The sequence below is a fragment of the Microcaecilia unicolor genome, chromosome 1, assembly GCF_901765095.1.
Source record: "Microcaecilia unicolor chromosome 1, aMicUni1.1, whole genome shotgun sequence".
NCBI classification, from domain to species: Eukaryota; Metazoa; Chordata; class Amphibia; order Gymnophiona; family Siphonopidae; genus Microcaecilia; species Microcaecilia unicolor.
The window spans coordinates 308,834,526-308,859,483 of record NC_044031.1 but is presented as its reverse complement, the minus strand read 5'-3'; the positions used below and the strand labels follow the sequence as shown (position 1 = coordinate 308,859,483).

Here is a 24,958-nt window from a genome sequence, read left to right as displayed (position 1 = left end):
GCTCCGAAAAGTCGGTCCCGAAGAGCTTGTCTTGATGTCTGTGCCCGCTTTTTCAAGCTAAGACACAACTTACATGCGTCTGGGCGATGGTCGGGCCCAAGGCACTGAAGACACCACACGTGGGGGTCGGTACCTGAGATTGTCCGGTTGCACCGAGTACACTTCTTGAAGCCGCTGGGAGTTCTCGATGACATGGACGGAAAAATAGCGGCAGCGAAGTCAAAATTCTCAATTGTGCCAATAAAAAAGGCACAAAAATGAAAAAAACGCGTACGCGCGGCCTAAGAGGCCCACAACGAAAACGAAAGGAAACTTAAAGGGGCCAAACTAATAAAGGAGGTTTAAAAAAAAAAAAAAAAAACTGTATAAACAGGGTAAGAAATAATCTAAGAGGGAGAGAAAAAAATATGGCGAAATAGACAGCGAAAACCGAAGGCTCTTTCACTGGGCTGAGGAGACCGACAAGCAGTCACTCTCTACCCCGGAAAAAGAAAGAACTGAGCGGGGCTCTCGCGTGACGGGCGGGAAGATGGCCGCGCTGCGCGCGCTGGAAGGCTCTACCAAACTTTTTTGTTGCTATGGAAGATTTCTGTTCCTGGGCCGCCGTGGACACCGACCCAGTCGTGAGAACAAGCAGTCTGCTTGTCCTCAGAGAATGAGTAATATAATGTCTACTTACTTTATATAAATGCTTTTTAGCGACACCCATCTGATTTTCTTTGCATCACTAGCCCATTATTGGGCTGCTTCCAGTTTCTGGCAAACTTCCTTTTGAGTGAAATTGTTCAAGTGTGCAGCAAGAGGTAATAAACAGTGCTAGTACAGCCATCTTTGTTATGTCAAATCTTTTACTAAGCAAAAAAGATAGCAATATTTATGTTAAGTGCCAGTTGTGTCCGGTAAGCCACAAACCTGAGAGTGATGAAGTGGAGTCAATGCTGGCAGAGAATTAAAACCATGTTAACCAACTGCTGTTTTTAACTATAACATCAAACACACTCAAATTGATGACCATCTCATGACCATTGTTGTAGAAGATATGCAGGCATTCAGCTAGCTATTTTCACGCGGTTTTATTTCCTTATTTGATTTAAATCTCGCGCTACATTGTATTGGATCCCTATGTTTGAGGACTTGAGCATTTTCTGTTAACATATTTTGTTTTGTTTTTTAATAATGGATGGATTTCCAATTGCTTTATGTTATGTTGAAACAACTGTTTATATCCAAGAAATAAAAAGTAACTACAAGTAACATATTACTTTCACAGTAACTTGTTTAATGAAAGTACTGTAGCTTGCCCAATACTGACTGCACACAGATTTTGAGCCATGCAATAAAGCTGGTTGTATGACATACGTTTCCTTTCTGTTGACATGAACAGGTGATAGCTCAAGTATGGTCCTTGCCAGATGCCATCACCCCTCTCATAATAATCGCTGCACTTGTTCTTAACTGGAAGACATCAATTTAGAATCCCTTCTTTCTTCTCCTATACTACTATGAATTTGGTTTGTTATTCCTGCTAACCAAGGATCCCAATTTGCCCCCAGTTAATGCTTTTGAATAAATGTTCCCCAGCAGAATGTTTCTGTTATAGGACCTTTTGACTATGTCATTGGATGTGTGCACGCTGTGGTTATCTTCAATTCTGCTACCATTTCAAATGCTTTTTTTTCTGGAGGATAAGCTGTTTCTATGGATGGGCTGTATTAATCTTGATCTGCCATTATTTTCTGTTTCTGTGCAATGTTGCTAACTGTCTAGAAACCAGGCTAAGAAGTAACTCAATTCACAGTCAAACAATATCCTCAAGCATTTCTCCTTTTATTAGACATATACAGTAGTGTCACAGAATAACATTGGGGTTGACCCCCATGGTCCAGTGTGTATTGCCAAGTACTTCCACAAGGGAAACCAGGACTCATGAACCACCTTGGCTACATCACTTTTATAGCACACACTGGTGCCTGAACAAGAACAGATATGCAGCACAAAGAGGCTGGTCTATCAAGAATTCTACCCCTCAAACCTGAGAGACACAATGTTACCAAGCCTCACATACTACTTCACCACCAACAACCAGGATACTCCCTGACTGAATATATGCCTTCTGTGGAACAGATCACAGGCACAGCAGTGAAGCAGTGCTATGAGTTCTGGGTGAAAAGAAGGGCAGAAAAAAGTTAAATAAATAAAAGACAAACCAACTAAACTCCACATTACAGGACTCCATCTTTCCAATGTAGTGGTCTTCAACACAGTCCTTGGGACACACCCAGTCAGTCAAAATATCCACAAGAAACATACAAGAAATAGATTGGCAAAACAATGGAGGTAGTGCATGCAAATTTATCTCATGCATACTATAAGTGGATATCCTGAAAACCTGACTGGCTGATGTGTCCCGAGGTCTGGAATGAAAAGATGTGTTCCAAGTTATGGAACTCAGGTTGCAACAGAAAGTTTAGGGCTCACTGCCCTTTAAAGCACAGAAAAAGACAGAGAAAAACAGAAAACAGAAAATATTCCCAACACAAAAATACACATTTCAATAAATTAACTCCAACGCATACCAGCTAACTATGCTTTCAGCTGGCCTAGATGCCACATGTATGAAGGGTATGTAGCATTTCTCAGTAGCATTATGCACTTTACTCAGAAAAAGAAACATGAGAATCGCTGCCTTAGAAATGTTGCTGAAAAACAGTGTTGGCTCCTGCTGCCAGCGGCAGAACAAATTACAAATCGATCAATAAAAACTATGGCTGCAGCCAAGGGAACCAATTACAAAAGGGCTTTAACCTATGCATGTGCAGACTTTAGCAAGAGCCTGCCTCAAATGTATTAGTTCAATAAAAAGATACCACCTAAAGCTTGTTTGCTGACCCTATATTTCCATATAAAAAATAAGACTGTAGAGTTCTGCCCAACTATATAGCTGACGTAGCTATATTGGAAGAATTATTTCAAAATTAAACCAGCAACGTTTCCTGGTTTTAGATGTGGTTCCATTTTATTTCTAAGGTAAATGAAAGCTTTTAGGGGGTCTTTTATTACTAAAGATTAGCTAGAGTTATCTACAGGAGGGCCTATTGTATACCTATGGGCTCTGCTGCAGATAATTTCAGCTAATCTTTAGTAAAAGAGCCCCTTAGTTTTTAAAATCTCTCTCTCTCTTCACAGTCCCATCGTTATGGATCTAGAAGTTCTATGAAAATCCAGAGAATATGACACTTACTCTTACCGAGGAATTTTTGATTGGCAAACAGGAATTGTTTCTACCTTGTGCCCAATTAGGATCCCTAGAAATACCCACTATATGCTGAACTACAGGCAGATAAAATACAACATTATCTCCTATGGGACTGTATGGTTCATCTACTCAGAGAATGCAGGATCTTGTTCTTTACTGACGTGCAGGGATTGTTCTAATAATGTTAAGGTATACTATCCTTGCTGTACTGATATGGGCAAAGATGCACCTATGTGCCATCCGGCCTTGCAAAGCTTGGCTGCCCTACCTTAATGTACTCAAGATGTATTCTGCTGTATATGTTTTGTACTGGAAAGGTATTATTTTTGGTCTCATCTTGGAAAAACAAAGCTGATAGTAGATAGCAACAGCCAAGCTCTCATTTCTGCCTGAAGCCGTAGATGTTAAAAGCACTTGGGACAAGTAAAATGTTTCAGTGTTAAAAGCACTTGGGACAAAGTAAAAAGCATTGGGGCAGGCTGCAGTGATAAGCACTGGGGCAGGCTGCAAGGTTTTTGGTCGTATCTGATATGTAGGAACAAACTCCATAAGGATGGGAGTGTTCCACTACAGCTTCTAAAAGGTTTCTTTTTAATTTAATGAAAAGAAACGTTATGGCTTATAAATATATATATAAGGCTCCTAAACATTCCTTATAGCTGAAGCAGAGGGATAATGTTTGTTATTCCAGAGCAGAACAGAAGAGACTCTGATTTTCTCTTCCTCACCCCCATCTAATAATTCCCATACAATGGGATGTTTTGTTGTCTCTCCAGAGCAAGCAGACTGCAGAAACATCAAACTGTTTAAAGATTAGGGAGTCCAACACTGTTTGGATTGTGCTTGCCTTTTAGTGAAACTGGTATAAAAAAAAAAAATTCCACAGCACAAAGTCTTATAACATACCTTGGCATGGAAGAATCCACTCTTAGCTTTAATTGCTAACCTGTCTCTGAATCTAGAGTGGGACCACACTGTGAGCATCAGGGAGTCACAGAGGATCTGGCAAAATATGGACCTCAGTCATTTCTACAGAACTGTCCATGACTGAGCATACAACAAACTTATTATGAAGCAATCTCCTCCTAAATAGAGTCAGAAAAAATAGAGGGGAAAACAGGGCAGGTGAAGAAAGGTCTAAATTAAAAAAAAAAAAAAAAAAGCAACAACAACAACAACAAAACATATATAGTGTGACCTTCCTGCACTGGAATTGTGCAGCTTCCTGTGCTGTTTCTGCTGGGACCATGAATCCATAGGATCCCTGCACAGTGCATCTAAGCATCATCAATGAGCTTCTCCTCATTCTCTTCCACATCCTCTTCCTCCTCAGCACCCTCTGTGAAGATGTCCTTCTGCCCATAGCTCAGGGTGGTGCGGGCAAGGTCCACCTCAATGGGGAAGACATCAGCATCCTTCAGCACAGCGTAACAGTCATCGTAGTATTTGGACATGGTAGAGACAAAGCGCTGGAGCTGGAACACAATGTCTTGCACTAGGAGCACAGAAGAGGAAGCAGCAGTTACTATAGAAAACTGTGGCAACAGCAACCTTCCTTCCCCTTTATGTGCCAAGCAACGTCACCTAACCCAGCTGCAGGTACAGTTCTAAGCAATCATCATTTTTTTTAGTACTTTCAGCACAAGCCCTCATCTCTTTCCCCCCTGTAGACTGTTATGATTTGTGTCTCCTTCTGCTGCAATCATTCACAGACTAAACTTGTTGCGGCAGGAGCTTATTATAACTGAATTCTAAGGATCTGTAAGTTAGCCTGAGCATCATTTGTGGGCTAAAAATTGAGAATTCTTTTATTACACAATAATACTCTGCCCTCCCTTCCCCCACCTCTCTTCTCAGTCTCAAGCATCTCCTGTTTTTGCTATTCCCCACTCTGTGACAATTCAGGAGGGAGTGGGAGGATGAAAGAGAAACTACTGTGGGCTGGATAAAATTGTTTGGCAGTCTGAATATGGCTTTTGCGCTATAGTTTAGGGCCCTTTGCTACTGTAACATGTACAATTATAACCTGATGAAGCCTCTTTATCAGCCTGTTCCTTATAGTCTCAGAAATAGCTTCTGAATTCTGCATTCCTTTACTTAGCAACACAAAGAAGCAATGATGACCAGAAGGGAAACAAAGGACTCAAGAGTCTGTCTAAGTTCTAAGTATTTATTGTAATACCCAAGATACAGCCATACAGCTCAATTTGACTCAGCTGTGTTCCGGCATATTCTGCCTAAGTCAGGGGTCTAGGACTGCATATATACCAGATTCTGTAACTTGGACCACAGGAGCATGCATCAGTACTGCAGATCCAGCTCTGTTCTTTAATGACCACTCCCCCATCCTCTGGCCTGACTTTGATGGGGAAGGTGGGGGGAACCTGCCGCTGTAGGGATAGTACTACTTATAATTTCTATAGCGTTACAAGACGTTTGTAGCGCTGTACACTGAACACGAAGAGACAGACCCTGCTTGACAGCACTTACAATCTAATTAGGACAAACAGGACAAATAAGAGATAAGGTAATAACAAAGGTGGGAATGATAAAATAAGGGTACTTAACAAGTGAGTAAGGGTTAGGAGTTAAAAGCAGCATCGAAAAGGTGGGTCTTTAGCCTAGATTTGAAGACGGGCAGAGATGGAGCTTGACGAACCGGCTCAGGGAGTCTATTCCAGGCATAACGTGCAGCAAAATAAAAGGAACGGAGTCTGGAGTTAGCGGTGGAGGAGAAGGGTGCAGATAAGAGAGATAGTGTGCCATTTTTACACTTCTTCACAGATGGCACAAGATGACATCTCTAACCATTTAAAACAAAGAAAAGCACCCATTTTCCCCACACAGATAGCACATCAGACTCCAGAATATACATCACTAAGCACAGCCCTAGCACTGCAAGCAATTCCCTACAAGTGAGTTTCTGCAGAAAACTTGACACCTACAGCTCTCTCTAGTTTCTGCATGCTGGCAATATTTTAGGGGGGGGGGGGGGGGGGGGGGGGGGGGCAAATCAAAAACAAGCCAGACTTACCGTGTTTCTGATCTAAGAGCTCAACCTTCTCCAGGACATCTTTCCTCATTTTGGCAAATCGAGAACGGGCCTCTTGTCGGCAGCGTAAAATTAGACGGTATTCATAGTTGCCTGTGCTGACCCGGTACAAGGGTTCGCCCAGGGCCTGTCAGACAGTAATGTATTAGGCAGAAGAATTGAACACATTAAGAGGGTAATTTTAGAACAGGATACCTAGGATAAGAGGGTAAGAAGAGGCATATAAAGAAAAGTAGAGACCTACTTTACAAAATTCCAGTGTAAGTGGTAAGTGTGGATATTTACACCAGTTCAAGTGTTTACAACAATTTGTCAGGTATACACATAAATTATAACATTTTATGATCCACACACATACTTGTGCATGCCATCCATGCTCCGCCCAAACTTTACCACATGCAAGCTCACTGGCAAAGTACATGCTATCATGTCATGGTGTACACATTAACAAGTGAGTATTCTGTAAGGAGTCATTTACACAAGTATGTTGCTACATCCGTGCATATATGATTAAAATGCCCCAAAGTTGGCACATACATTACCACTTAAAGTATATGCCCCCTTACAGAATGACTAAGATACTTACAGCTCTGAAAACTGTACAAGTACAGGGTATGCCAAGTACCTTCCAGAAGTGAGACCTGTGGCCAAGTAAGGTGACTCTGGCCATGCCTTCAGGAGTACAGAAGGCCTCCATCTTTGAAAGACAAGGTCTCTGCTTCCAGTTTTTGCTGAACTGGAGAATACAGTGCAGTGCCATGAGCAAAAGAGATAGGCAAGCGAGAAAGAAAAGCTGAGCCAACACCAAGTCGAGAGCTCTGATAGCCAATTTAATCAGCCCAGAAAGAAAGTTAATAAATTCTAACTAAAATCAATTTCCTCAAGAGACTTTTGATGGGTATTTTATTTATCCTATTTCTTCTTTTCTTGTTTGTTTTTCCAGTTCTGATCTGAATCTAAATTTTCCTGCTTTCCTCAGCTCCTCTGGTCCCTATTTTCTTATTTCTGCACATATTTGTTTCTCTGCTTTCCACAGTTCTCAATATTCAGCATTCTTAGTTAGCCAGTTAGGTTAGGCAGTATAGTAAATTCTTAATAAACTAGATTAGTAGCCTCTCTATTCCTCCCTTCATGTTCACCTGTCTTTGATCCACTATTTCTCCTCCATAACCTTCAGAATTTGCCCTTCATCTCTCAAGTCTTTTCCCCAACTCTTCCATATTCCCTTCTGTCCTTCCTCTATCTCACCCAACCCCATTATTACTCTACTGCTTCTTTACTACCTAGCTTATTGTCTCTCCATCTGCCCTGTCCACACTTTCCTAATTCTTCTTCCTCTCCATCACTAAACACACTTTTCCATTTGCAAGGGGTAGACGTGCCATTGTTTGGACTATAACATCTTCTACTGTGTTTTTCTGGGCTATGAGAGGAGAGCGAGAACCAGCAGTAGTGGAAGCAAAATACTGCAGTGGAGGTAAGTGCAGCAGGCTGAGAACCAGAGAAGCTTGGTTCAAATTCCACTACAGCTCTTTGTGATCTTGGACAAGTCACTTAACTCTCCATTGCCTCGGGTACAAGCTCAGATTGTGAGTCCTCCAGAGACAGAAAAACACTTACTGTATTTGAATGTACACCGCTTCAATAGCTTTTGGGCTTGCAGGTAGTATATATAAGAAATAAAAAGGAGAAGGTACTTGTGGTCATCCCATGAGGACAATATGCTGACTCAGAGCTTGGGCTCAGGCTCTCCATGCCTCTTCCAGCCCTATTAACTTGCTAAGTTTCAGTAATTCATTCTGGAAATGTACTTAGGTTAGGTATCCTATACAACATAAGCATATGTTAAAGATAAATGTGTGCCAATACTCACAATACAACTGTATTCCTCGTCATCCATCTCCTTCACCTTCAGACAATAGGACTGAAACAACAACAACATTCAAAGGCTCAGAGCAATCCACAGCTCCCTTTCACAGTGAAACCCCAAGGGCTAATCACACCACAGCGGGAGAAAGATAGAAAAATGGGCAAAGTGCATGGAAATGCTTTATTAGATGGATATGCTATATTTTTTTTCAGACAAGCTTTCAAGTGATGCACACTTTTCAGAAAGTTAATTGCAAGCAGGGCTGTCATCTGAACCAACTGCATCCAAGGATTTATAGCCCTGTTCTTCCCACATAATTAGGCAATACCAGAACTGGATCAGCCTGCCTACTGGAGGAAACCCTAATCATAACTCAGTGCATACTTCTGGAAACCTTGTCTAAGCAAAGATTCCTATTCACAAGAAATTCATGTTGTTTTTAATATCTCAAAATAATGGCTGGCACTGAAACAATGCGCTAAGGAGAGGTGTGTGCTTGGGAACAAGAGGGGCAGCAACACAGATCCAGTACATACTCCAAAGTAACTAATATTGAAGGGGGGTGGTGTAACCATAGCAATAGAGAACCCAGAGCCTCTAGGTTGAGTAGTCTTACTGAGAAGGAAAAAAAGATACTATATGCTACTAGAGAAAGACTCGGTATCAGCTAGGAGTGGTGTTACATAAAGGAGAGAGAACCAGATGCAAGTCAAAGGCAAAGGGCAATAGGTAAGTGAACCACCACCTCCCAAATTCTATAAAAGTAACTATAAATTGGGTGTGTACCCAATTTGCATATGCAATTTAATCAAATTAACGAGCTAATACCAGTAATTGGCTAAACAAGCAATTATTGGAGCTAATTAGATTTAATTGGAACTTGCACGCCTAAAGTTTTCACGTGAGTAAAAAAAAAAGGGACGTGGGATAGATGAAGTGACATCACTCGACTAGATGGCGGCGTGATTCCCTAGCTCCTGTACATTCTAGCATCAATCACCCTCCAACCACACTCATTCGTACTCAAACTTGATTTGAACTGTTAGCAGTTGTTTTACCAAGTGCCTTTCCATGAATAAGTCTCAGAATTTGGCAGCTAACAAGGGCAAGAAGGTCATGACCCAGCCTTCAGCTAGGACACCCCACCACCATGTCTAGTCGGCTCTGGTTTTGTAGTCTGATTCCAACTCTGCTCTCTCCACTGCTGGCTCGCTGAGGGCCATCTGAAGCGAGTCTGGCAACTCTCGGCGCTTAAAGCAATACCTGGCACAAATTAAAGATGAAATCAAGGCTTCCAGGGAGGATATTGTTGAACGTATCGATAATCTTTGTGCAGACATGCGGGATTTGGGGAATCGTGTGGTGGAATTGGAGGCCAAGGCTGAGGAGCATGACGAGCAACTGACCGCATCTCAGCAAACAGTCACCCAGCTTTTTGAACAAAATGAGGAGCTGCTGTACAAAGTTGACAATTTGGAAAATCGTGGACGCAGAATTTGTGCTTACTGGGGTGTCCCGGAAGGAAGGGACACAGAAGATGTTTTGGTGATTGTGCAGACTCTATGTCGTCAATTGTTAGCGGCCAAAGGGGAGAAGGAACCCCTGGCTCTTTGAATGGGTTCACCGTGCCTTGGGGAAGTCCCGGGATAATCTTCCTCAGGACATTGTTGCATGTTTCTTGTGTTAAACTGATAAGGAGAAGCTTCTAGCAGACAAGTGCTTGCCTTGCTTTACAACAAGGCGAGGATTTCTGTATATCAAGATGTCTCCGTTTACACTTTGCAGCAACGTAGGGCAATGAAGATTGTTCTAGATCTCCTGGTGTCTGCTAATAGAGTGGCCTCTTTTGTGCTCCCGCCGCCCATGGTGGTGGCTCCAGTGATGAGGGAGAAGTTATAGTGCTGGCAGCAAATGGATAAGGGACGCAAGACTCACCCTCGGGAGGGGAGGGGGGGTGACCTCACTGTCACTTGTTCCTTTACTTTGCCTGGCACTTGATTAGGCTGCAGATGAGTGTGGACCTGGTATTAGACTTTGGGATGTTTTTGTAGCCTTGCATATTTCACTTATTTGGTGGGAGGGCTATTAGTATGACTGTTTTAGGGTTAGCTGCTAGGGTGATTGGGGAGGATGAATGGTGTGTCTGGATAAGGGCTCATGCCCTTCTTTCCCATCCTGGGGCTCTCTCTCTCTCTTTGTTGGAGGGCTGTAGGATTGTGGTTTATTTGGGGAAGTGGTTTTGGATAGGGGGATTGAGTCAGGTAGGGAACCTTGTGGATGAGAGTGGTGGAGTGCCTCAGTATGTTCTTTATTTTTCCCCTTTTTCACATTGTATCAGCTTATTACTTGACTTTCCCTTATAAACGGCACTCTCTTTTTCGGGAGTTGTTGCAAGTCCAACCCCATTTAGTATGCTTGCAAGAGACACATTTTCTTAAACAACATGAAGGCTTACTGTCTCACTCTTGTTATCCTATTATTTATTACTAGTAAATAAGGCCCGTTTCTGACACAAATGAAACGGGCGCTAGGCAAGGTTTTCCTCGAAGTGTGTATGTTTGAGAGAGTGTGTGTGAGAGAGAGAGAGTGAATGTGTGAGTGTGTGTGTGTGACAGAGAAAGAGAGAGTAAGTCTGGGTGCGAGTGTGTCTGTGAGAGAGAGAATGTGTGTGTGAGAGAGAGTGTGTGTGTTTGAATGAGAGTGTGCGCGCGTGCGTATGTGAGACACAGTGACTGAGAGAGAGTGTGTTTCACACAGATACACTGTGTGTGAGAGAGAGGGTGAGAGTATGTGTGCGATACACAGACTCTCTGTGAGACTGAGAATATGTGAGAGTGACTGTGTGACAGAGAGAGTGAATGTGATACAGTGTGAGACATAGTGTGAGAGACACTGACTGTGAGAGTGTGTGTGTGACAGAGATACCTCCCCCCTCCCTCTGTGGTCTGAGGACCCCTTCCCCCTCTGGTCTGAGGATCCCTCCCCCCTCTCAGGTCTAACCCCCTCCCCCGCCCTCTGCGTTCCCCTCCCCTCCCCTATTGTCTCAGGATCCCCTGCCTCTCCCCCCTCTGCGTGGTTGGCAGCACCGTACGAGTCTGTGTGTGTGACAGAGAGAGAGTGAGACTGGGTGCGAGTGTATCTTTGAGAGAGAGAGTGTGTGATTGTCCTCTCTCCCCTGCCCCCCTCCAGCCACCCAGCGATTATGCTCTCTCCCCTCCCCCCCTCGAGCCATGCAGCGATTCTCCTCTCTCCCCTGCCCCCCCTCCAGCCACCCAGCGATTGTGCTCTCTGCCCTGCCCCCCTCCAGCCACCCAGCAATTGTCCTGTGTCCTCTGCCCCCCCTCCAGCCACCCTGTGATTCTCCTGTCCCCTGCCCCCACCTCCAGCCACCCAGTGATTGTACTGTGTCCCCAGATTAGCTCCGTCGAAGCGGTGGCGTTATTGAAAGCCTTGGCCGTCCACGGAGTCAGCTTCAGAACGCTGGAAGTGAGTTCGTTCCCTCAGTCCTGCCTTCTGATTACCCGCCCTCGACGTTATCACGTTTTGACGCGAGGGCGGGGCAGAGAGAGATGACAGACTTACGAATGTTACATACCCTTCACTGAAGCCATGGAGTCAGCTTCAGAACATTGGAGGTGCTTTTTATTACAGTAGATGCCTTGGATAATGATGGGACTAAGAAACAGGGTGTTGCCATTTTATTTCATGTGTCTCTTTCCGTTCAGCTCCTTCATGTTAAGCAGGATCCTGATGGTAGTTTCCTTTTCTTGCATGTGCTTCTAGATCAGGAGGAAGTTACTGTAGCCTCTATTTATACACCAAACGAGCATCAGGCTCTCTTTTTTTTCTCAGCTTTTTTCTGCCTTCAGGGTTTTGCCCAGGGTAGGCTTCTTCTTGCAGGTATCTTTAATGCAACTATGCAACCTGCCTTGGACCGTATGGGGCCCCCTTCTGTGGGTGACATGAAGCTGTCCCGAGCAACAGTGCATTTGGTGGAGTCTCTCGGGCTGTCTGATGTTTGGTGATTGCCCCATTCGACTACCTGAGACTATACTTTTTTTTTTCCCCTCACATGCTATCTATTCTCGCCTTCATTACATCTTTGTAGACAAGACGTTGCCAGACGTGGATTGGTCTCCTGCTATAGAGAATATTACTATCTCTGACCATGCCCTGGTGTGCGTGACTATCCCTTCATTATCTGGAGAAGTTTTTGACAGACGTTCGACACTGAATAATTTGTTATTGCAGGACAGGGCTGCTTGTGAGTCCTTTCATAAGGTCCTTCGGGACTATTTTGATCTTAATCTGGACTCGGGGCCCTCGCTAGACATGGTCTAGGACGCCTTTAAGGCTGTGGCTAGGGTTTTTTTTCCTTCAAAGGGCTAGTGCTTGCACTAGGCAGCAGAAAGCCCATTTGGCCTGATGTCTGCCCTGGCTGGGGCTCTTGGAGGAGAGTCATAAGTCTTCAGGCACTGTTGCAGACCTCTGTGAGCTACTATCGGTTAGACTAGAGATGGCTACCATTTATGATGAACAATTGCAATTCTTAAACACTAGATTAAAGCAAACTCATTATGAATTTAGTAACAAAACTGGCAGATTATTGGCTATGAAGCTGATGCGGGTGAGGGCTGATAGGCAGATATTGCGTATGAAGGTTGCTGATGGGCAATTTTTGACTAAATTGTCCCAGATCTGGAAGCAATTTCAGCATTTCTATGAGGCTTTATACACTGCGGATCCTCATATTAGTTTACCTGTTATAGATGGCTATTTACATACAAAGCAACTTCCTTTCTTTATCCCCAGTGCAGGTGGAGGCCTTGGAGGCTCCAATTGCAGCTTTGGGGGTTATGTCTGTGATTAAGAATCTCCCCACTGGTAAGTTCCCCAGGCTGGATGGTTTTACCAATGAGTTAGGGCTTTTGGGGGAGATCTTGCTCCTTATTTGGCCTTGATCTTGAACTCAGTTAGAGAGGAGGCCTGTTTACCTCCATCCATGATGGAGGCGTGGGTGGCTGTCATTCCAAAACCTGGCAAGGATAAGACTGATTGTGCCTCTTATCGCCCCATTTCCATCTTAAATTCCGATCTTAAGATTCTGGTTAAGATATTGGCTAACAGCTAGGCTGTGTTCCTTCCCGAACTGGTGCATTCGAACCAGGTTGGTTTTGTGGCTACTCGCCAGGCCATGGACAACGTGAGGCGCACAGCTGACCTGCTTTATCTGTCTCAGAGGGAGGGAATGCCTTTGTGCCGGATGCTGAGAAGCCCTTTAATAGGGTACACTGGGTCTTTCTTGATAAGAGTTTTGTCTAAATTCGGGCTGGGCCAGTTTTTCAGGGGTTGGAAATAGGCCTTTTATCACTGTCCGCAGGCCTGTGTTCAAATTAATGGGTGTAACTCGGCCTTGTTCTCCTTTACTCGTGGTACTCATCAGGGGTGTCTCCTCTCCCCGCTACTCTATGCAGCGGCTGTTCGAAAGAACCCGGATATAGTTGGAGTGGTGCGGGGTGATTCTGAATTTAAAATTGTGCACTTTGTTGATGATGTTCTTTTATCTCTCTGTCGCCCTTTGATATCACTTTCTAATTTACTTAAGGAAATAAGGGCTTTTTCAGCGGTTTCGGGTTATAAACTAAATGGCACTAAGTCAGTGGGACTGGCTATTAGCCTTTCTTCCACTCTCCTAGAGACTCTGCAGACCTCCTTTCTGTTTAAATGGGTGATGAGGTTATACATTATCTCAGTGTTCAGCTTCCCTGGGATGTGTGTATGTGTGTGTGTGTGGTGGTGGTGGTGGTGGTGGGGTTCTATTAGGCCAACTATCCTGCACTCGTCCACGAGGTGACTCGGGATCTAGATCGGTAGTCATCACTAGAACTCTCTTGGTTAGGTCGGATTGCGACTATTAAGATGAACATTCTTCCTCGTTTGTTGTAGCTCTTTCAAGTCTTGCCCTTGCGTTTTTCGAGATTTTTTTTGTCTGGTCTTCAAGATCATCTGATGCTCTGTCTGGCATAATAAACATCCTTGGCTTCCTCAGGCTTTTCTTTATAAAGGCAAACATTTGGGTGGCCTGGAGGTTCCTAATTTGATTTGGTACTACCATGTAGCATAAGCTAGAGCTGTGACTGAATGATTTCATACGTCTCCATCTAAACAGTGGATTTACCTTGAACAGCAAATGACTGAGCCGCGTTTATTAAAATATCAAATACCGCTTTTTGCCGGATGACTTGTGTCCCTCCATTCTTGCCACTTTTTATTACCGGGATTCTCTTTTGCTTCCCTGCAGGACTTGTTATCCCATCATACACCTACAGTGGTTAACTCTCTGTTCCCCTTCCACCTCCCCCCCCCCCCCCCCCCCGGGTGTGGGTGTTTTCCCTCGATGGGCATGCTTGGGCTTGGATACCTGGAGCCAGCTTTTTGACGATGACGAATATCTTACCTTTGCAGCTTTGTCGGCCATTGTCTATAAATTTTTAGCTATAAAGTTCTACTTCAGGTATGCTGCACTATTTCCCATCCCCCATCTTTCTTTGCTGTCAGCCACATGCAGGAATTTCTGGCTGGTCATAGGCTGTGATGGCACCTCATGTTGCTAGGGAAACTCAGCTACCTGGTATAACTTGTTACAAATGTAATTTACTGAGAAGAGATATGGCAAGGACACCAATTGCAAGCCCCCAACACATATGAAAGACCCAATTACTGTCTTTTTTGTTGCTATTTGATTTAAGGCTTCTGTTACTGATTTTGTCCAGTGGTCCACCATATCATTTTGGCTCTTGTCTGCACTGACTTGAGAATTTATCTGCTAGACAGGTTTTTAGGTCTGCCAGCTCATATTTGGTCCTTGTTTGTAGCATTTTAACTTCTCTGTCTTTTTTGCTCTTTAAATTTTTCATTGAGAATTCAAACATTACTAAGGCATGAACAGTTCACCTGGCACATTAAAGTCACCTAATATGCATACTTTCTGGAGCTCAACTGGTAAAGTCGATAGAAATTCTAAGAATGGTGAACAGTCAGCGGTTATTTTTCCTGGTGAACAATAGAATAAGCAAAAGGCTGTAGATGTGCATTCTATCACTAGGAATTCTGCAAATTCGGATGATTCTGCATCAAGCAGTTTAAGTGACAGTGTTTTTGAAAAAAATATTACTACTCCTCTTTTGTACTATCGCACAACCATATTCATTAGGGCAGCGTTGTCTAACTACTAAGTCTGATTTTAAGAGCCACAATTTGTAACACAGAACACGTCAAAGTTATGCTGTACAATTAGGTCTTGTATCAGTATAGTCTTATTATGGACGGATCTTTCAGGCCTGAAGTTTTGTCTACATGAACACTGACCTTTTTCAAAGCTTGAAAAATTGAAGGAGAAGGAGGAGAAGAAAAGGAGAGTAAGATGTATGGAAAATTACCTATCTTTTCATCGAATGTTAAAATCTTTTCTTTATAGGCAAATTTTGTTTTTTTTCCCCCCCCCATATTTTTTTTATTATTTTACTTTGTTATCTGAATGCATGCTGATCTCCTGAGTAGAAAGAGACCATCAGGAGGGACAGTACAATTGCGAGTTTAATAGGATTTGTGTAGAATCCAAAGTATTATATTACCAACGCTTCTAGGTGGGCTGGGATTTCTGCTTTTCATTTTTCAGATAGTGTGATGTTTACCTATGCATTCATCAATGCCCTGGTCCTTGGCCTTTCTCAAGTGGAACTGTAGCGTGTTTAAAGTTAAGTTACCCAGATTTGGACCCCTTGCGTCGCTCGCCTCACCTTCTCTCATGATCGACGTGTGGGTCTCTGGTAGCAGTGTGTTTTCTCATCTGCTGTTCAGGTCCAGCAAAGGCTGTCTGACTTGACAATCCTTTTCACAGTGGTCTGGGTGGGTGACTCTCTGCTATGCGCTCCACCTGGCTTGGTCTGCGTTGGTGTCATGGGACTCTGTTGGACTCCTGCAGGTGTTGCTCTGGTGCAGCTCCGCTTGGGGCTAGATCGAGTCTGCGTTTCACTGCTGGGTGAGCCCCCGACTCTGCTCCAAGTGTGCGTGTTTGGGCGAGCAAGTCGGTCCTCCAGTGTGTCTCAACTCGGGCTTGTCTTGGTTCTGTGCTGCTCTGGTGCTGATCCGTTCTTCCACATTGGTGGGGGGGGGGGGTAGCTTGTTCAGTCAGTCTATCGGGCTGGTGAGTCCGGGCTTCGTTTTATGTAGGGTGGTGCAGTGTCAATTAAAGAAAATGCTATAAAGGTTTTTTTTTTATTGCTGGTATCTTATTCCAGACAGACTGCACCATATGTTTCCAGGTGCTTCACCTTCCTGTTCGTGAGGCTGTCCTGACAGGGGCATAATGGGCCACCTTTGGTGGTCCTGTTCCAAGGCACAGGCTTATTGGAGAGCAGTTCGTGCCAGACTGCAGGGTTGGCTTTGCTGCTCCATTCAATGGCACCCTACGATGTTCTTATCTGGTAAAAAAACACAGGGCCTTCTTCAACACCAGTCTTTATTGGTGAGATATGCTTGCCAGGCTGCTCGCTTGAATTTGGCCAAGCACTGGAGATATGTGGGGGTCTCTCCACTGTTGCAGCAGATTAACAAATTGTGGTACATATATGATATGGCGTGTTTGACCAGGATTTCACAGCATATACAATTGAAGTGAGAGGATATTTGGACACCATTTGTGCGAACTTGCTCTGCATCAATGGTTGGGGAGAGATGGCCCCTATTTGTCTTTACATTCCTATTTTGAGGGAGCTCTTGTGTTATCTGGTTGGTACTGGCTGATTGAAGTCTCATTCTCATCCAGGGGGATTTGGGAGGGATGGGGATTTTGTTCAGCGTTGCTACTGTTCTCTCTTTTTATTTTATTTTTCCACTGATACATATTCATAGAAAGATTGAAGACTTATCATTGTATTTCTGCTTGTTGGAAGTCTTTTGGACACATTTGTATTTGAGCTGTGCTCTAATGGTTGTATTGTGTCTGAATTCTCAATAACATTCTTCTAAAAATAACAAAAAGGATGTGGAAGTGAAAGGGTATGGGTGGAACAGAGGCGTTCCTAGCATTTACACACATTGTTATAGAGTAACGGGAATACGCACCTAAATTAGGCACATACATTTGCACCACGTTTCAGTTGGTGCAAATAGCTGTGCCTAAAGTTAGGCGCAATTCACAGGTGTAAACCCTATTCTATAAACCACGCCTAACTTTAAGTGCGGTTTATAGAATGGCAATTTTTTCGGCGCCATATATAGAATTCACCCCCAAAATTCTAGCCTGCAGCTTCTCTGAATATTATGGTTACTGAGAACAGACACAGGGCCTACTTACCAAGTACTCAAACTTAACATCCAGATACTTTCGGATCGTCAGCTTTGTATCGGGAATGGCTTTGTTAAGGTAAGTGTTCAAGTCATTCAGCATCTGCATCACAAACAAGCAAACAGTTAAAACTGGCCTGCTCAAGGGAACGGAACACCTGAACAAACTCACTTGAAGTCAAAGGAGATATTACAGCAACATTATGTTGCAAAGGCTGTGTTCTGCAAGGCAGACTTACTACAGAACACACACTCCTGCTATTCCATGGCAGATGATATAGGAGAAAACAACCTTTGTATTTATATGAAACAGTGACTGCAATGGGACAGATTATTTCCTGTTACTACCAAGGCAGTGCACATGGGATCGAGTTCTTTCATTTTTATTCCATATCAATTAAAAAGTACAATGCCAAAAGGGGCCACAGAGGGGAAAGCAGGAAGAGGAGGAAAGAGTGAAAAGGCACTCAGAAAGGAGCCATGGATGGGGAAAACAGGACAAGAGAAACAGCATTTGAGAAAAGCCTTGGGGGACCAGCACTCAAGAAAGGACTGTGGGGAGAATGTAGGAGATAGATGGGTAGAAAGGACTGTACTGTGGAATAGACCATGAGGGGGAGTCGTGCAGGAGGCAAGGCACCCAGGAAGAGACTATGGGGGCAAAGCAAGAAGAAGAGGACCATGGTAAGAGGCTGTAAGAGAAAGAGCAGGAGAGAAAGGGATGAGGGTGAAGGCAAGCAGGGTAGGAGAGAAAGGACTACAGAGGGAAGAGGACAGAAAGGAAGGAACCCAGGAATGGTCCTGGGGAGGACAGGAGAGAGATATGACTGCCACGGATCAAGGCAGAGGGTGGGAGGAGGCAAACTGTCACCAGGGATCATTTTGATTAGTATCCACAGATTTTACATGTGGGGATAAAGTACCAGAATCACCACCAGCCCGAGAGAGAGAGAGAGATTAGTGAGGAAGATATGGAGAAGGATAGAGAGAGAACTTAGTGAAGAGTGACTGGAGACAGACAGTGGTTGGGGCTTGACTAGGACAGGCAGATTGGTGGCAAGGGTATAAACACAACTGGTGGTGAAGGACTGGATGACAGAGAGAAAAAGAAAAAACAATGGCCTGGCAACATATGAGGGCAGGGGAACACTAGTGAGGGAAAGCATATGAGAGAAAGAATAGTGGGGAGGGACAGAGGAGAGGAGAGAATGGTGGGCAGGTAATGGACAGAAATGTGGAAGCTAGAGGGTGAATGAGCTAAGATAAGAGAGACACTGGTCAGGAGGGCCAAGGAGTTGAACGATTGGTGACATAGGGAGGGAAAGATTTGAGAACAGTGCCTGGAGGGAAGTACAGGGTGGGAAGGAAATGGTGGGAAGAGTTGGAGAAAAGACAGAGAGAGAGAGGTGCTGGGTGAGGGAGGGATTCAGAGTTAGGGCAATAGACTGGGAAGGAGAGGCTCAGTGAGTAGACTTCAGCATCGGATGAAGGTCCCTGCATGCAAAAAAGTTGGGAAACCCAGCTTTAGGCTAATCTCTAAGAGATTTTTGATCTTTGTAAATGCTGTAATTCAAAGTGAGGCTTGGACAGTTCCTCCAGTACATAAGTATTGCCATACTGGGAAAGACCAAAGGTCCATCGAGCCCAGCATCCTGTTTCCAACAGTGGCCAATCCAGGTCACAGATACCCGGCAAGATCCCCAAAATGTACAAAACATTTTATACTGCTTATCCCAGAAATAGTGGATTTTCCCCAAGTACATTTAATAATGGTCTATGGACTTTTCCTTTAGGAAGCCGTCCAAACCTTTTTTAAACTCCACTAAGCTAACCGCCTTTATCACATTCTCTGGCAACGAATTCCAGAGTTTAATTACAAGTTGAGTGAAGAAAACTTTTCTCTGATTCGTTTTAAATTTATTACATTGTAGCTTCATCGCATGCCCCCTAGTCCTAGTATTTTTGGAAAGCGTGAACAGACGCTTCACAACTACCCATTCAACTCCACTCATTATTTTATAGACCTCTATCATATCTCCCCTCGGCCGTCTTTTCTCCAAGCTGAACAGCCCTAGCCGCTTTAGCCTTTCCTCATAGGGAAGTCGTCCCATCCCCTTTATCATTTCCGTTGCCCTTCTCAGCACCTTTTCTAATTCCACTATATCTTTTTTGAGATGCGGCGACCAGAATTGAACACAATATTCAAGGTGCGGTCGCACCATGGAGAGATATAAAGGCATTATAACATCCTAATTTTTGTTTTCCATTCCTTTCCTAATAATACCTTAACATTCTATTTGCTTTCTTGGCCGCAGCAGCACACTGAGCAGAAGGTTTCAACGTATCATCAACGATGACACCTAGATCCCTTTCTTGGTCCGTGACTCCTAACGTGAAACCTTGCATGACATAGCTATAATTCGGGTTACTGTTTCCCACATGCATCACTTTGCACTTGCTCACATTAAACATCATCTGCCATTTAAACGTCCAGTCTCCCAGTCTCATAAGGTCCGCTTGTAATTTTTCACAATCCTCCCGCGATTTAACGACTTTGTATAACTTTGTGTCATCAGCAAATTTAATTACCTCACTAGTTATGCCCATCTCTAGGTCATTTATAAAAATGTTAAAAAGCAGCGGTCCCAGCACAGAGCCCTGGGGAACCCCCACTAACCACCCTTCTCCTTTGAGAATACTGACCATTTAACCCTACTCTCTATTTTCTATCTTTTAACCAGTTTTTAATCCACAATAAAACACTACCTCCTATCCCATGACTCTCCAATTTCCTCTGGAGTCTTTCATGAGGTACTTTGTCAAACGCCTTCTGAAAATCCAGATACACAATATCAACTGGCTCACCTTTATCCACGTTTGTTCACCCCTTCAAAGAAATGTAGTAGATTTTCAATCTATTTGATTCAAGGCTCTTGTTAATATACAATGCTACCCCTCCACCAATTCGATCCACCCTATCACTACGATATAATTTGTACCCTGGTATGACAGTGTCCCACTGGTTAGTTTCCTTCCACCAGGTCTCAGAGATGCCTATTATATCTAATTTTTCATTTAGTGCAATATATTCTAACTCTCCTGGCATTCGCATATAGACATTTCAAACTGTGTTTGTTGCTCCTCTTTACATCATGCTTAGTACTTGCCAGTACTAATTTGCAACCTTTTGTCTGATTTTTATTTAGGGACACCTGATCTACTACGGTCTCTTTTGCAACCTCACTATCAGGATACCCTATCTTCCCTGTTTTGGTGATATCTTTGAAAGATACCTTATCCTGAACCATGCGCTTTTGAGCGACTGTCGGCCTTCCCCCCATTTCTAGTTTAAAAGCTGCTCTGTCTCCTTTTTAAATGCCGATGCCAGCAGCCTGATTCCACCCTGGTTAAGGTGGAGCCCATCCTTTCGGAATAGGCTCCCCCTTCCCCAAAATGTTGCCCAGGTCCTAACAAATCTAAAACCCTCCTCCCTGCACCATCGTCTCATCCACGCATTGAGACTCCGGAGCTCTGCTTGTCTCTTAGGCCCTGCACGTGGAACAGGTAGCATTTCAGAAAATGCTACCCTAGAGGATCTGGATTTGAGCTTTCTACCTATAAGTCTGTAACGTACTATAGTCTTACTGATATAGTCTTACTGATTGAAGCTACTGCTTTGTGCCCTGTCTCATCCTTCAGACACAGCCCATTGAGAACTAATTCTGAACTGGATAACACTCTGCAGTCTTGGCTTGGGAGTGCAAAGGAGGCAGACCTATGCAGAGGTCCTGTCCCACCTCTACACATCCAATTCACGGCAGCCTATTCTGTCTCTCCCCAGCACTGCCTAAGGACAGGGAAACTTGTCCAAATACTGATAGGTATAAGATTCAGTTTTAATTTACCTGTTGGGTGTTTGCAGAATTACATCTTACTTTTCATGGAAAACAGTTTCCAACTGTTTATGGTAGAACATAAAGAACAAACAAAAATGAGGACGTTATGCTTTTGTATTGCTCCATGGTGCGATCGCACCTTGAATATTGTGTTCAATTCTGCTCACTGCATCTTAAAAAAGATATAGTGGAATTAGAAAAGGTACAGAGAAGGGCAACGAAAAAGATAAAGGGAATAGGATGGCTTTCCTATGAGGAAAGGCTAAAGCGGCTAGGGCTCTTCAGCTTGGAGAAAAGATGGATGAGGGGAGATATGATAGAGGTCTATAAAATAATAAGTGGAGTGGAACAGGTAGACATGGACTAAGACTAGGGGGCACACAATGAAGCTACAAAGTAGTAAATTTAAAACGAATCAGAGAAAATTCTTCTTCACTCAACGTGTAATTAAACTCTGGAATTCATTGCCAGAGAATGTAGTAAAAGCAGTTAGATTAGCGGGGTTAAAAAAAAATGTTTGGATGGCTTTCTAAAGGAAAAATCCATAGACGATTATTAAAATGGACTTGGGAGAAATCCACTGCTTATTTCTAGGTTAAACATCATAAAATGTATTGTACTTTTTTGGGATCTTGCCAGGAATTTGTGACCTGGATTGGCCACCATTGGAAAAAGGATGCTGGGCTTGATGAACCTTCGGTTTGTCCCAGTATGGCAATACTTATGCACTTATATGGTAAGACAGGTGAAATTAGATCTTACCTGCTAATTTTCTTTCCTCTAGACCCTCCAGACCGGTCAAGACGCGTGGTTATGTCCTCCTACCAGCAGAGGGAGACTGAGAAAACACTAAGCTTTTGAAGCCTGTATATATAACCTGTGCAGAACCTCCACTAGCCAGTATAACCCTGACAAAGCAGAGAAACAAAAAACACTAACAACAACTAGCAACCCTGTACGTGGTCACAGTAAACTGCAAAAACAAGAAACATCTTCCGCTTGCTCTTACGGAAACATGTTCCTTTGCCTTTGATAAAAAAGTTGGGCTTCTACAGGTGGACTATCAAAGAAGAGCCCCACCTGTCCCGGACTCCTATCACAAAACAGAAATAAACAGTCTGCAATTAGAGAAACAACAATCTACAGCAGCCAAGAATTATCCAACAAACACACCTCCTGGCCTCCAATACAGACAGGGCGGGCTCTTGACCGGTCTGGAGGGTCTAGAGGAAAGAAAATTAGCAGGTAAGATCTAATTTCACCTTCCTCAGCGACCCTCCAGACCGGTCAAGACGCGTGGGACGTACCAGAGCAGTAACTAACTTACGGGAGGGACCTACTAAGGCCAGAGGTCAAAACTGCTGCCCCAAAGCGCACCTCGTCCTTTGCATGCACAGGAATCCTATAATGCTTCATAAAGGAATGCAACGAAAACCAAACCGCAGCCCAACAAATATCTAACAGAGAAATCATACTATTCTCCGCCCACGAGGCTGCCATTCCCCTAGTGGAATGAGCAGACCAGCCCCTAGGCACCACAGGACCCTTCACCAAGTAAGCAGATGCAACCGCCTCCTTCAACCACCGTGCTATGGTCACCTTAGGAGCCGCTGCACCCTTCTTTGGGCCACCATGAAGAACGAACAAACGGTCAGAGGCTCTGAAGTCCAGCTTGGCAATACCACGCTGCTCCGAATCTCCAGCCATATCACCCAACACTGGCAGAGAGATGACCTGATTAACATGGAACTCGGAAACCACCTTGGGCAAAAAAAGGAAAGCACCGTCCGCAACGAAACCTTTCCCTCAGAAAGGACAAAAATGGTTCCCTACAAGACAAAGCCTGAAGCTCTGAAACACTCCGTGCTGAAGTAATCGCCACCAACAAGACCTTCTTTAAAGATAAATCCTTACAAGATGCCGATACCAGCGGCACAAACGGAGGCCTGATCAAAGCATCCAAAACTAGCTTCAAATCCCACGGAGGCACCATCCGTCACTGAGGTGGACGCAGCAACTTAACACCCTTCAAAAAACGCACTACCTCAGGCACAGACGCAAAGGACTTTCACTGAAGCTTCCCACGAAAACATGACAAAGCTGCCACCTGAACCTTCAGTGTAGACAAGGCCAGACCCCTATCAACACCATCGTGCAAAAATTCCAAAACTTCCGCCACCGAAGAGCGAAACGGCCGAACTCGATGGTCTTCACACCAGTGCTCAAAGATTCTCCAAACCCGGACATACGCCAAGGAAGTGGATTGTCTACGGCAACTCAACATCGTAGCAAAGCCACTGGACGAAAGCCCCTTCTTCTTCAACTTGTGCCGCTCAAGAGCCAAGCCATAAGCGAAAACCGAGTCGGATCCGGCATGATTATCGGGCTTTGACACAGAACTGATCCCAACAAAGGCAGGGCCGCCGCCCCTGCCAACCGCACCAGGTCTCCGTACCATGGTCGATGCTGCCAATCCGGAGCTACCAGAATCACCCGACCGAAGTGATGTTCGATGCGCTATATTACTCGACCGACTAACAGCCACGGAGGAAACACATACAGTCACTCCCGAGGCCAAGGCAACAGAAGAGCGTCGATTCCCTCCGCTCAAGGGTCTCTTCAGCGACTGAAAAAAAAAAAAATCTCTGAACTTGCGCATAGCGAGCCGTTGCCCTAAGATCACCGAAAGTCCCCAGACCGACACAACTCACTGGAACACTGACCGAAGAAAAGACCACTCTCTGGGATCTAGAGTGTGCCTGCTGAGATAATCTGCATCTATGTGACCTACCCCGGCCACATGCGCTGCCAAGAGAGCCTGAAGATGAGTTCAACTGCGCCGCCAAGGCTCTTCGTCCCCCCTTGACGGTTGACATATGCTACTGCCATGGCATTGTCACAGAGCACTCGGACTGCCTTGTGGCGAACCACCGACGTCAAGGCCTGGAGCACCACCCGAATGGCCCGAGTTTCCAGCCGGTTGATGGACCACTCTGCTTCTGCCCGAGACCACCGGCCTTGAGCTACCTGACCGAGACAATGTGCCCCCCAACCTTGCAGACTGGCATCCGTGACCATTACCAGCCCCTGTGGGGACTCCAACGGCATTCCTGTTCCCAAATTGCGCGGGTTGAGCCACCAGCGGAGACTGAGACGAGGGGCCACCGACAGCGGACAACACATTTCCAAGTCCTGCGACAGAGGGGACCAACGACTGAACAGAGCTGACTGTACCTGACGCATGTGCGCCCTGGCCCACGGAACTACCTCTATGGTCGCCGCCATCAGGCCCAGGACCTGACGATAAGTACGGGCCGTCGGCGCCTTCTCTGCAAGGAACCGACAAATCGGACCCTGTAACTTGGAACCAAAAGGCTGCACGAAGGAAAGTGAAGATAAGCTTCCGTCAAATCCAGGGAAGTGAGAAACTCTCCTTTCCGGACCGCACCAGTGACCGACCGCAACGTCTCCATCCGGAAAGAGGGCACCTTGAGTGCCACATTGACCCTTTTTGAGATCTAAAATGGGACGAAAAG

At 44.6% G+C, this 24,958-nt stretch overlaps 1 protein-coding gene across 3 annotated transcripts in view; it reads right to left on the bottom strand.

Annotated features, from left to right (window-relative positions):
* Positions 1-1,810: 1,810 nt before the first annotated feature.
* Positions 1,811-24,958, bottom strand: part of PICK1 (protein interacting with PRKCA 1) — an 85,658-nt gene continuing 62,510 nt past the window's right edge. For all 3 annotated transcript variants that reach the window (XM_030208218.1, XM_030208235.1, XM_030208225.1), the window contains exons 10-13: positions 17,537-17,629; positions 8,182-8,232; positions 6,291-6,435; positions 1,811-4,751 (exon numbers count right to left, since the gene is read on the bottom strand). In XM_030208218.1, coding sequence (XP_030064078.1) covers positions 4,534-4,751; positions 6,291-6,435; positions 8,182-8,232; positions 17,537-17,629 — 507 coding nt within the window. In that variant the 3' untranslated portion in view covers positions 1,811-4,533. The remainder of the gene's footprint in view (positions 4,752-6,290; positions 6,436-8,181; positions 8,233-17,536; positions 17,630-24,958) is intronic.